The 14368-nt window shown below is 36.5% G+C and overlaps 1 protein-coding gene across 3 annotated transcripts; it reads right to left on the bottom strand.

The window, feature by feature from the left end:
- Positions 1-773: 773 nt before the first annotated feature.
- On the bottom strand, positions 774-8443 carry LOC103717398 (putative calcium-binding protein CML7). 3 transcript variants are annotated; one of them, XM_088705644.2, is made up of 2 exons: positions 7861-8443; positions 774-914 (listed from the first exon to the last, which is right to left on the bottom strand). In XM_088705644.2, the coding sequence occupies exon 1, from the start codon at positions 8347-8349 to the stop codon at positions 7906-7908; it is 444 nt and encodes a 147-aa protein (XP_088561770.1). In that variant the 5' UTR covers positions 8350-8443; the 3' UTR covers positions 774-914; positions 7861-7905. The 3 variants fall into 3 exon arrangements, with proteins under 3 accessions (XP_088561770.1, XP_008803989.1, XP_089781961.1); XM_008805767.6 differs by lacking the exon at positions 774-914 and adding an exon at positions 1068-1359 and having other exon boundaries at positions 7861-8442; XM_089925835.1 differs by lacking the exon at positions 774-914 and adding an exon at positions 1068-1364 and having other exon boundaries at positions 7861-8439.
- Positions 8444-14368: the final 5925 nt, after the last annotated feature.

Raw genomic sequence — 14368 nt, 5'->3', positions numbered from 1 at the left:
TATATGCCCTCATATATGCATATATAATAATAAATATTACAAACTAATTTTTAATGAAATAAGATATAGTGGTTGTTATAAAAAGAGAAGAATGAAGTAAAATAATTTTATGATTAGTGAAAAACTTTCAAAATTCTTTTTCTTATATAATTGTCGAATTTATTTTTTTAAAAACAATATTTTTATAGAAAATATTAAGTACTAATCTGAATGTTAAAACAAGCCAAGATAGACAAAAAAAATAAAATCATTTTTTTTTTGCATGCAAACTCTCTTAAAGTATAGACCACGTCTCTGAAACTGTAGATGCATATCTCAATCATCGGGGCCTATGCGTAGGAATACCAGCTGCGATTCAACAGGAGGCAGCAGCACAATGCTGCCCTTATTGCAAGTATCCTAAACTCAAGCTTAAGTTTCAGGATGTAAATCAACTCTTGTATTTTAATTTGTTTAGGCCGAACTATATAGTGGGTGGATGGTCCAAACTTTGCGATCAAGAAAGGAAAAATAAAATAAAATTTCTGGAATCACCAAAGGCCAAAACCATAATGTGGCATGGCCTATCAAATTGATATCATAAATGAGTTTTCAAACCTTACAGAGATTTCATGCTTCTTCAGACAGCTCATATTTGCAAGAAAGGTGACCAATCTATGCAAGCTCGACTACTCACCACTTTCTAGCTTGGATGATGGCAACCACCTCCAACAATCACGCTCAACTCTTGATATACAAACTTGGCTACTAACTTTTTTCCTTTTCAAGCTAGCCACAAATTCAGATCTAAAGAGATGCAAAGCAGTCGGACATTTACATAACATCCGCCACGGTTTTCTCAGATATACATTGGTTTCATGTAATGCGAACTTCTTTTAAGTACCACAGAGACCTTCAGCATAGATCTTATCAGCCTGCAACAGTTGTAGATGACAATAAGTCATCTGGGAGTAGAGGCATTTCAGAATTTAGTTCCCCTGCTCGGCCTGGAGGGGTTTGGAGCACTGGGAGAACTGGAAGTGTCGATAGTAGTCTCAGAAAAGCTTAATGAGCATGCAAACAACAGGTATTTAACGAGTCTTTGGATATTAACTTCTAAAAGTTCCTGGGACTCATACATGAGTCACTAGTCGCATGCCCCAAACAATTAAAAACCATAAAGAGAACAAGGCAAAAAAACTAAAACTACTCAATCGGTTTTCAAAGCTCAAGCATTGGTAGATACTAATAGTTCATCAAAATATAACTAACAGCCAAGTAGATTATTGCTTGAGAAAATATGTCTAGTCACTGGTCAGATTATCTGCACTTCATCTTTTCCCCTTTTCTTTATGAACTCCCCCACATGAAACAGGAACTCTGCGCTGGTAATAAAGAGATGAAAAACATTGTAAGTTGGTCTTGGACAGCAACAGCAGAACAGACAAATATCAAAGGTGAAAGGAAATTTAAGGACACAGATTACAGGGCTCCGAAAAGGCTCTTTAAGCTTCAAACCAGCTCAACACCAATAAATTAAAGGTCAAAGCAACTAATCATGAAGCAATCATCTTGCCGTGCATTCAAAAATAATGTTCATATATTGATGCAATAAATGAGCCTGTGTATTACCTTCATCTGAAATTCTAAATGCTCATGGAAGTAGGTGCGGCCTGTAAATAACACTCAGCATGAGAAAAATGATATAGATTGTTGGGATGTTTATTATTTGTGGACCATCATATTGAAGGTACTCAAATAATTATTGCAGCTTCGTGCATGCAAAGAATTCTTTTTTTGTTTCCTGCCGGCATGTGTTTGATCTTCACATATTCAGAATGACTTGACCACCAGTAAATGTCTGGACGAAAGGGCAAAAATAGTTGGCAAAGAAGATTTTTCATCAAGGAACTGGAAAACAACAGCAGCACATCTGCGCCAGTCAATACAACCTTCTCTCCCCAAGTTGCCTTCCTGAATACAAAAATATAAACAACCTGAATACCTATTTCGGTATATTTGATGGCAAATAGCAATAATTCTGCCACCATCATCTAGCCCAATCAACTCCATCCCTAGCTGGTTTATGACCTGTAATTGATATGGTCTCCGTGCATTTTGCTCACCCAGTTTCTCCAGATCTAAAAAATTGAAGTTATTGTCATTGTCCCATCATAATTATGTATTTGTATCATTTGCCTCCTTAATCTTGCAACAGAACTTGATTTTGCTGCCAAGACATTCCCCTTCTTATTTCAGGTTTCAGCAGTCTTGCAATGTTTCCCTTAACTCAACAAACTTACAAAATAAAAGAGAACTCCTGCATCGTAATTTCAATATATCATTGCAAAAATTACCAAAAAAAAAAAAGGTTCCCCTTTCTTGTTTATTGCAGAAGCCAAATCTGATGTTAGAATTTGGCAGTCACTTCAACAGTAACTAGTCAGGCACTGCATGCTACCATGAGTTATCCAGGGGAACCATAGGATTGCTCTGACCGGTAAGATGTTCCAAACAGCTTTGCTGGAATTGACTTTCTTGATTCCAACTTACTAATGCTTCCTTACCCAGGACAAATCCTCTAAAACCAGAACAATCTTCACGTCTCTTTTAGATATTTCCTATATAACAGTTCTATTTTATCATTTGGCATAAAACAGATCCAACAAACATTTACAAGTTACACATACACTTGATTAGAACTATATCTTGCAATGACCTAGCATTATAAGCATCGAAGTATGCTGTTATTGGTGAGCTTGATGTTATGTAAGGAGTCTTTTCTAAAAAGGGACAAAAGCAATTATAAATTGGTAAGAATGGACCAAGGCATGAGTTAAAAAGAAAAGTAAAAGCAAATCATTTTCCCCCAAGAAGAGAATATATAAAGAAATAAAAGGACATAAAATTTCAGAGAAATTCAATATACACAAGAAGGAAGCAGGACTGCAACAATTAGGAAATAATGGGAGGGAATGGGACCATTTAGTTGAATTTACAGAATGATTAACAGGTTAAAGAACAAAAACATAGTTATCAAAATGATGCAACTCTAGACTATGACGAAAATCACTGACATGCAGAATATACCTATCCAGATTACGAAAGCTTCATTGGACATGTAATTGACAATAAGCATGTGAACAGAATATAAGACATGTTAGGTATTCATTCACTATTGGTTTTCTTTGAGAGATCAGATTAGAGGTGACAGTGATACATCTCCGAAATCATGAAACTAAATAAGCAAGCCCCATCCTAATACTAATTCAGCTTTATAGATCAAGGTATAACCATCAATTAGTGAACTTGAGATGCCAACTGCCAATTTCCTAACAAGGCTACTCTTTGGTAAAGAGAAGGACCTCCCCTAAGACCTAGAAGAAAAATTAACAGGTAGGGAGATAAATCTATATGCATTTTTGCTTGATCTGACAAACAATATTTCGCATTCTTATACAGTTGAGACTGTTCCCTTATGTTAAAATAACATAAGAATGAAGAATTCTGGAAGTTCATGTATAATAACACACATTTACTACCATGAAAAGAATATCCTATTCGTTCCTCCATATATCCTTACAATAAGTTTTAAGTGTCAAAACTTTTTCCCATGTAACCATTTCCATTAAAACTCATGCAAGTCCATTCATCTTATCATGATATGTCTCCATATGGCAAATAGTTTAACTGATCTGATGGCATGTATGCAGTTGAGACTGTTCCCTTATGGAAATAGGACCATATGGACATTAGCATGGTTTCTTCAACTGGTAATATGAAATTAGTACTCAAGATGGGTAAGTACCACTTTGAGTATAATGATCCTATTTCAGATGAAACATGTCTGGTTTTGCTGAGACAAGTAGTTTCAGATGAAATTAGTCAGATTACATCTGGAAAGCAATGCTTGCTAACGTACTTGGTTCATTCTAAAATACGATAATTTGCCAAGATTCCCTGCATATGTCAAAATTCTAGCTTGCAGATGGTAATCTATGCAGATGACATCTTATTAATTATTGCAATTTGGCCAATACTTACTCATTCAATAGCCAAGAAAAGTCCTACCATGTCAAACATTTTGAGCAAAACAGCTAGGAGATAGCCAAAAATGAAGAAAAAAGCAACTGTAAAGTAGATTTTTGAAGGTTCTGCTGAGCTATGACACCACATTTGACCATTATAAGAAATTTAGTTTCATATTGGTTATGATTTGAGAAGGAAAATACTATGATACCATTGTGTAATTGAGGAGCCTCCCAATAGATCTATTTATGACAATGAATTAAAGTTAGTTTTGGATATCAGAAAAATGCATGAAATTAGAAACTAAAATATTACATAATAACAATTTGCAACAGATATGTTACCAAGAAGAAGCTGAATCAACTGTAAATGTTCAACCCCGCTGGATACCACGGGGGGGGGGGGGGGGGGGGGGGGGGGGGGTTGGAGTGGGTTCGGGTTCTCCCAAACAGGCCCTAAGGTGATTGTAGAAGTATCTGATTTTTGTTTGTGAAAAAACATCTTCCTAATGAATTTGAACTCCAGCCGAACCACAAAAAAAAAAGAAGAAAGAAATTGCCCTTGGAGAAGAATGTACTATAGGTCCTCAGACAGCGAATCTGGTTGTTAATTACCCCAATAGAGGGATACTCTGATTTACAAACTGAAAATCAATGCATTGAAAGTGGAGAAGATATAGCTATATACAGTGTCTAGGTACATCTCGGCTTCTCCCGTTTAGACTGCTATGTGAAGGGGCAAAATTTGGTTTCTGTTTACTAACTAGAGGACATCTAGATTTTTTTTTGTATGCTTCGACTTTTGAGGCACAGGGGTTCAATTCTATCTTGGCAAGATGGCCAGCTACAAGAGGGGGGAAAGAAGAAGAAGAAACAAAAAAAATCATTGACATAGATAACCACCAATCGTTTAGTTCCTTTGATAATATTTTGGTTCCTTCTCAACCCATTGAGCGACACAAGGAACATGTGGAGGTTGTGTTGTCCATTTTGGATGAACACCACTTCCACATCATGCTCACAAGGGGTGGAGTGGGTTCGGGTTCTCCCAAACAGGCCCTAAGGTGATTGTAGAAGTATCTGATTTTTGTTTGTGAAAAAACATCTTCCTAATGAATTTGAACTCCAGCCGAACCACAAAAAAAAAAGAAGAAAGAAATTGCCCTTGGAGAAGAATGTACTATAGGTCCTCAGACAGCGAATCTGGTTGTTAATTACCCCAATAGAGGGATACTCTGATTTACAAACTGAAAATCAATGCATTGAAAGTGGAGAAGATATAGCTATATACAGTGTCTAGGTACATCTCGGCTTCTCCCGTTTAGACTGCTATGTGAAGGGGCAAAATTTGGTTTCTGTTTACTGACTAGAGGACATCTAGATTTTTTTTTGTATGCTTCGACTTTTGAGGCACAGGGGTTCAATTCTATCTTGGCAAGATGGCCAGCTACAAGAGGGGGGAAAGAAGAAGAAGAAACAAAAAAAATCATTGACATAGATAACCACCAATCGTTTAGCACTCATCAATAGAAGAAGAAGAAGAAAAAGAAGACAAGCCTTGGCAAAATATTTTGAAAGGGACAAAGAATCCAAATGAAGTACATTTAGGTCCTCCAAACAAACTCGAGTTACTTAGGATTGTCAAAAGAGCAAGTTATTCATACATAGCTTCGAGAAGAAATTTGGCTTGACATGAGCCCACTAGGTTAGCAACAATCTTGAGCTTGAGATTACCAAGCATGCTCATGTTCAGTTTGATTAAGCTCAATAACAAACAAAAAAATCATAGACATCGGTAACCAACAATCATGTAGTATTTATCAGCAAAAAATTTTTTATATTATTTATTGTTGCCAAATGGACATTATTAGGGAATATATCTCAATGAGATCTTAATCTCAAAGCTGGAACGAATAAACAATTCAGGTTACATTGTTTTTAAATAGATATAATCAATGCCTTAGATCACATACAATAAAACATGAGATACAACCCCAACTCCTTACATGTTGAAACCTCTCAACCTTGTATTTTTTTCTTCATTACTCCTCTTCTCAATGGACTCAAGGTAACTGGCCAACATGACTGCCTAAAACCCTCAACCAACTCCAACTTTCCCCAGCTGCCTAATCCCCCATCACCAGTCACTACCATTTCAATGAACGATACTGATTTCCATCAGACCGAACCATTCCCTTTGAGGCTTTTCTTGGTATCTTCTACTTGCTTACTCCACTCGTCAACCCTCATGCTAACCCCAATGCTAGCCCTTTTTTTCCTATCCTTAACCTTGCTTAAATCGAGTCATGACTGTTGGATGCCATGGAATTTAAGAGGATCATCTTTAGGCCCTTTCTTCTACTTAAACTAAGCCAACTATGAAAGTTGAATCTGCAAGACTCCATCACTGTTTGGAAAAACTTACTATAAGAAAGTGACTTATGGGGCTCTATCATCATTGTTGTGCAATACAATAGGAGAAACACTGTCAGGACAATATAATAGATTAACACAAAGTGAAACAATGCTTCATTACATCACTTTGTTGTTGACCAAACACATTGAAAGTACAGAATGATGGCCACAACTTTTAACAACACTTCCAATTAGCAACTAGAACTCCTTCAAGTGAACATGTTTTCCTTTCTCTTTGTTGGGAATGTATGGTGTTAGCAAACAAGGAGTGTTTATGCATGTTATTGCATATGAATTCCAAAGAAGCCTATCCTGATTTTTCTCTCGTTGTGTTATCTTGCTCCTCCACCAACTTGTTTTATATCGAGCTGCTTGCAGGTCTCTCATAGTTCATGCAATACATCACACAAAGGATGGACAAACGAAATTGCCCAAAACTACCCCATCCCATGACACATGGTATGTTGGGACTGGTTTGTGTTTTCTCAAAGGTAAGCACATTATCCTTCTATATCCAGCATTTACTTGCATTATCAAATATTAATTTCAGAGATCACCAAGATTTCTAAAAGCAGTCCATCTTCCTTCCTATCTAGATTTTGGACATGCACCAGTTCTAAGCTTACTACAGGACATATATAAGAACCTAAGCAGTCTGGTGCTTCTATTTATCCTCAAGACTTTAAAGCCGAAAGCTCACCCAGTTATTTTTGAAAGATCCCCACTTTAAACCCTGTCTGCTGCCACTTCTTTTTAGCTTAGCATTAGAAATCAAGCAAATCCTATTTCAGACGTGGTATATCAAACCTCCACATTCATGCCATTTTCCCTTTACTCCACAAATCCCATCCCACATGTTTCATCATATATTGCTTTTGATGTGCAGACTTGTTTCTTCATACTTCTCTCTCATTTTATTCCTGAGTAATCCAGTGCATCTCTTTCTTCCGATTTACATCAGTGGTCATTATAACAATTATGCAAAAATATGTGTAAAGGCAATAGGAACACTTACAGATATCTAAATCATGGATAATTGATTATTAAACATCCACTGCTTATATTTTTATAAAAAATATTTTTGCAACGAGATAAAACAAAAAAAAACCTTTGCGACCATGTAAACCATAAATCAGAAATAAAAGAAACTAAACTCTGAAATTTTGCAAAAAAATCGTTAAATCTAACCAAAGTAAATTCATAAGAAATACTCATCTTCAACGAAGAACTCGATAAAGAAAATTTAATCAAATTCCATTCTAGCAATCCATAAGCTAAACCTAAAATAGCTTCGAACTTATGGTTCCAACATTCATCATGGCAATCAAAGATCCAGGCAACGCGGAGATCACACAAAGAAGCAATTAGATCCCAATAACCTAATAAATCCTAATCGACCAAATCTGAACGAGAAATGGGAGAAAGAGACGAATCGTACCCACTGAATGGATCAGATCGGATCCTAAGGTTAGACCGACCATCACTATTTGGCAACCATGCGGGGGATGAATTCCTCGTAGCGGATGGTACCGTCGGGGGGGACGCCGAGCTCGCGGATCCATTCGTCGAACTCATCGGGGTCGAGCTTCTCGCCGATGGTGGTGAGGACGTGGCGGAGGTCGGCGACGGCGACGGCGCCGGTGGCGTTCTTGTCGAGGACGCGGAAGGCGTCGCGGAGCTTGGCGTCGAAGGGCTCGGGGCGGAGGTGGGCGCGCATGAGGTCGAGGAAGCGGGGTAAGTCGAAGGGGGCGGTCAGGTTCTCCGTGGCCACGATCTCCTTGAGCTGGGCCTGGGTCGGGTTACCGCCGAGGGAACGCATCAGGATCCCCAGCTCCGACGGCGCGATCCGGCCGTCGCCGTCGGTGTCGAAGAGGGAGAACGCCTCCCGCATCGACGCCACCTGCTCCTCCGTCAGCTCCTTCCCCATTTTGCCGTTTGCCGTCGATCTCTCCCCCCGGCGCTTTTTTCCTTCTTTTCTTTTTCCCCCTTATTTCCCCTGTTTTCTCTCCGATTGGAGGCTAATCGGCATTCGGCGGGGGCATTTACACACGTGAGCTTTGAAATTCGTGCTTGGCTTGATTTCGGGTTGGGTAATACTTTTGCACCAAGAAGAAGATGGGATCCGATCGTTTTGTTACTTGACAACAAGTTATCAGTGTTAACGAGTCAGTCCTATAACTCAAGTACATCCAAGTCGTTCCACGTCAGGCCAATCAATTGATTTAGGTCGAGTTGATTCTGACGGATTGGGTTCATAGTTGGAGAGAGAGAGAGCGCGCGCTAAGAGCATGAATATCCATAGATATGGATATCCGACTATTTTATGTATCTCCGAATCCAAAGATGCAATTTTAACCAAAATTAAATAGAGATGGTTTTGATAATGTTTTAGAAATCAAAAATCGTTCAATTTGGGTTTCAATTTTGGTTTTGGTAAATTCTTTGATCCGAATCCGGCTCAAAACCAAACCCAAAGCCAAGCGTACCTGACACCTCTTAGTATACCTTATATTAGGTGTAATTCCTAGTCCTTTATTCCATTCAATATGGACCATCCATAGATCATGGATGGACATATACATATAATATGCATACATAGATACATACATATATATGTGCGCGCGCGCGCGCGTATGCATACATGCACATATGTATACTCACATGCGCATGCACATATACGTGCGTACACACATAATATTTAAAAATCTTCGATCTATGTATCTTACAATCAAAAATATATGTTGCTCGTGTTATTTAAACTATCCATATTTTACCACTAGATGCTTGGACAATGCATCCCTAAATTACATGATTTTTTGACATTAAACAATTTAGAGAGACAAGAGGCTGAGTTTTGGTGCAAAAGTAGAATTGCTCCATTATCATATGTATATCATAGGTCTGAAGCATGAAAATAGAATATTTGCATATAGGGGAAATACTATATATATCTGACCCTCTCCATACTACATGGCAAGAGCCTAAGCACCAAGCCATATATAGTAGATCACATCTACCATCTCAGATCATCAGTGCCCGGTCCCAATCATATGGTCAAAATCAACCTTATTTGAGTTATTGTGCGGTGCACACATATAGATTTAGATTATATTGTTTTCTTCGACTCCTTGAAAAAAGAGTTAATAATTCAAAATCATTAATGAACTATCTAAATTCAAGATCCAACCATTAAACAAGATCTACACTAAAACAATACTTAAAAACCAAAATCCTTATATTTGATGCCCTTTAAACTAATCATCATGGGAATATCATAATGGATAGCTTTAATAATATGATACTATACTTTACTATGATTTACTCATCAAAATCTAGTGAATTTAAATCCACATATATTTTAAGATATGTCGATTCTAATTTATAAAGTGAATTTTTAATTTATATATCCTATCATATATTTTACTACATAGGAACAATTGATACATTTTCACTTTTGTACCAACTTGACTATAGATTAGAGTTTATCAAAATATATAGATTTCAATTTCTTGTTATTTTTTACAATATAGATCATTCGAACAGATGGATCTTTAATTTAGATTTGTGGGGCAAACATGAGCTATTAGATCAATAATAAACTTGTTAGCTGTTTACAAACTTGAATTAGTATGTAATATTTATTTAGAGATTTACGATTTGTATTATTATTTTATTTTCTTTGTTATATCATTTGATTTAGTTCAAAAATTACTGAGAAATTAGTATACTTATATGAAGTCCAAAATTGATAGGCCTAGACCAAACAGAAACAGTTAGCAAGCCTGGCTCAAGTAGTGCATTCTTGACCTTCTAGCAGGCCGATCGAGTTAAGAACATCCTATGGATTTTGATATATGATCTCAATCCAACTCAAATCCGATCAAATTGCCACTCCTAGTTGCAAGTGATATATATTCTTGTCATGCTTGATTGCATTGTGCTCCAAAGAAGATGCAGATTTTCTATTGGGTGCACCCTTGGTCCATGCATACATCACATTACTGTAGGTGAGCCCTCGTTGATGCAGAGGGCATGCTCCTGATGATATAAAACTTTTTTTCAAGCTGTTCCCTTCAATAATTTTTTTTTTGCACACAACTTGTAATGCATTAAGGATTATATAAACCGAAAGCTATGCTGACCACACTAAAAAATTCGCTAAGGAAAAGTTTAGGAAGCTTAAGATATCTTGATTTTTCTTGGATTTCATATGGGAAATTCTTGAATCAAATTTGAAAAGAATAGCGACTACGACTAAGCAGATAACGCAATGAAAAGTAATACAAGTATTGTATATATTAATGAAATTCCATCATGATAGTGTGATTATAGTGAATTTTCACTCTCTGTTACCAATAATAATAATAATAATGGCAACAACATATTAGACATAAAAAAAGTTTGACATCCAAATATCCAACATGCCTGAAAAGTCCATAGGGTTCATCTTCACACCAAATAAAAAACATCAGAGTTCTGGAACAATAACATGACATGGATGGATGGTCACAAACTGATATTAGTCACATCTCTGGACTACCTTTTTGATTAAATTCTATGGCTCGTTTATGATTTCCCATGGACTCAAGATGACTAATCTCCCAAGTAATGATCATGTCCTTTAATCCCCTTGTTAGGTTGGTTTGTGCTCAAGTGACTTATTGAGGGGAGGGGGAGGCCCTTTTCTTGGCAGAAGCAGTGAAAGGCAGTGATGAAAGAGCCCGAGACGCAGACAAGGCCCTACCACTTCATTCCTGTGGTCATGCTGCTGAGGCCAAGAATGGGAGTCCGGATCATATATGCCCATGGAAATGTACCCATCATCCGTGTGTCCTACTTTATATTGGTCCACTTTCTCTTACAACCATCGTTCCCTTAGGAAAAAATTATTTTTTTATAACATAGAGAGAGAATTTTGTGTGTGTATGCTGCTGCTGCTGCTTCTTCTTCTTTTCTTTTTTTTCTTTTTTTTTTTTTTTTTGTGTACAACAGCTGCTCATCCTACTCTAGTGTAGGAGCAGCCGGCAGAATGAAGAACTATAACCTAGCTCAGGTACGAGAGGGACCTCCTAGTGTGGCCAAAGTATCCTTTTGGAGTGGCAGCGTAGGAGGCTACCTAGTCTGCGGTCTTATTCGTTTTTCGACAAACGTGCATTGCCTGAAAGGCGCTACAGTTCCTCAGCATCAACCGCATGTCATAAAGTAGAGGACTCTCATCCCTCCTTCCGTATCCAATCGATTACTGTGACTGAATCTTTCTCTAAGATGATGCGCGTAACCTCTGATCTCCGTCTGGTGGTGTGTTTTTTAAATAGTATAATATTGTCTTGGTTGGTAGGAAAATCTGTCTTCATTATGCGATACAATGGAGATAATGGGATATTTATAATAATTATAGAACCGGAGGAGACGGTCATTTTTGGTCTTTTCTTTGCTCCTTGTGTCCTCTTTTCTACAATATTTTCCACAACATGCAAACCCTCCATAGGATTCCAAAGTTCCTCACGAGCCGATACCGCACGGGAATCCAAAAAGATGGGCGATCAGAGCCTCAAAAAGCGTCCACTTCCTGGTGTCCATTTCCAGTCCCAACCCCCAATGATTTCCTATTTTAATCCCCGTCCTCCAAGTAACGACATCCTACGGGATCGTTTCTTTCGCTTCCTTCCTTCCTCCCGATGAGGCTCGCACAAATTCCCATAAATCACCAAATTCCAAAGCAGGCCGTTTCCCCATACGCCGAGCACACATTCACAGTGTTTTTCAAAATTTAAAAATTATATTTAAGATTTATCCAACTAAAAATTAAAAATCTTCGAACCAGAATGGCTTTCATGAAAAGTTGTTATTCAGCACTCCAAATTTTTTTTTTGAACTTATTTCGTAGCCATCCCCCTATCATGCAATCTTTTTTTTTTAACTTTGTTGGTTGTACTCATATTAGAGCCATATGAGTAGCTGTTGTATTAAAAAAAATATTATTTTACTTAAAATTTTGTTTATCTCATCAATAAGAGATATATAAAAAAATATATGTTAAGCTTTTAGGATGCAATGAATCCTCATCTATTGTACAGTATTTTTGTATTAATTAAACAAATAGGTAGACAATAAGGGAGTGGTGACTCCAATAGCATTTTTAGTTATACAATAGCCAAGAAAATTTTATAGGGTCAAAAATACTTAATTTAAATTTTACAAATATTGTATACAAAAGATTATTTTGAGTCAATGTAAGTAAGTTTTACAGCTCAAGATAACTATATGGACCTACTTTTAAGCTTGTACAAAATTTCTAGGATTGAGATGAGATGAACTTGTACTTTATTTTGAGATGGTAAAATTTGGCTCAAATATTTGTGGGCTCAAAATAAGTCATATATTTATCACATGGCAAAAAAGAAAGCCAAGATTGATTAGGATTCCTTATTTGTTGAGGCTTCTGTATATTTTTTTTCTTCATGCATTATGATATAAAGGGACACTTGCTATTATTATATAATTTTATTATAAGTATTTTGGTCTAAAAAAATTATAAATCTAAAACAGTTTTTCGTACGTGCTAAAAGTACTTTTCGGAAAAAACTCCATTTTGAAGCTTTTCCTAAGTATGTTTTCAGCTTTTTGACAAAACTAAAATAGCTTTTCGATTTTTTTACTAAATACTTTTATTCCATCCAAAAATATTTTTGAAGGGTCAGAAAGTGCTTTATAGTCCACCAACAGCCCTGCCAAATGGAGCCTTATTTTTTTTTCCCCCTTCTAAAAAGGCTTTTAAAATCAAAAGTTGAATGAGGGATAAATTTACCATTTTCTCTAAAACAAGATCCAAGATACTTTAAAAGGTGCTATAAAAATCAGATGTCATGGATTGATTTTTTGTTTCGGCAACCAGTATACTATTGATTCACTGCTGCATTTCTCAGCCACCAAACCATCCAGCCTCTGAAAGTGGCCAAGGAGGACTAGAATATTGCTAAACCACGATTAGAGAATAATTACAAACAGTACCATCTCTTAAACAATTATAAAGACAAGATCATGTCTTTATGACTCCATTAGTTCAAAAAATAATTAAACTATTGATACCCAATGGACTTTTCCTGACCTCACCTTTCTTCCTCTAAATGATGAATTCCACAACTAGGTCCATCAGCGGACCTCCACAGGGACCCCGGCTAGATCCAACTTCTTGTCCAAGCCCCACTTGTCAATTACTTGGATCAAACGATAGTCCTTTCATCCATCACATAATTCCAAGGGTGGTGATTGTTTTACTCTTGTTTTGGGTAGTGGGAACAGTGTATAGAAATGGACAACATCCTAACCAGTGTGATTTTGAATGCCAAACTCATGTGAGAGGCTGGCCTTCGTTTCAGATTGGGGGACACAGCGTCAGAGATTTCCATTACAACTCTGCACCCAGAGCCAGCAAAATAAACATTCAATATTATAACAATTATATTAATGATTAATTTTTTTTAAATTAGTTTTTTTAAATGCTCTGTTTGCTATAGATAAAGAGTTATTTTATCTTGATTAGTCTTTGAAAGATTAGTTTTTATTTAATGTTCCAAGTAGCAGTCATCAAGAACTATTGTTCGAAATAGACACCATTTAGTGGTAAAATGGTAGAAATGATGCTATAGCAAAAATGATGTGTTTTAGTCGATACAATTTTATTGGTCATCTGGCTAAATATCACCTTTAAAATTCGGATATCTAGAATCAAATAATGTCATTATGATATTATTAGTTTCCTATTGTAATATTTAATTAGTATAAAATATTTTTTAATTAATTTTAAAAATAAAAGGTTTTATGGAATAAAGAACATAATTTAGAAGATCTCTTATTGGGTAAAGCAGTCTCTCTAAGATAAAAATTTTCAATAGTTTGTGAGATCGATTGCAATTTTGTGAAAGAAGATTATAATGGTTGCCATG

The sequence above is a fragment of the Phoenix dactylifera genome, chromosome 10, assembly GCF_051530095.1.
Source record: "Phoenix dactylifera cultivar Ajwa chromosome 10, Ajwa_hap1_PhDact_Kaust_v1.1, whole genome shotgun sequence".
NCBI classification, from domain to species: domain Eukaryota; kingdom Viridiplantae; phylum Streptophyta; class Magnoliopsida; order Arecales; family Arecaceae; genus Phoenix; species Phoenix dactylifera.
This window is presented reverse-complemented; position numbering and strand designations above follow the sequence as displayed.

Excerpts from the sequence above, each read along its gene's own strand:
- LOC103717398 (XM_088705644.2), bottom strand. The coding sequence starts at position 8,349 with ATGGGGAAGGAGCTGACGGAGGAGCAGGTGGCGTCGATGCGGGAGGCG.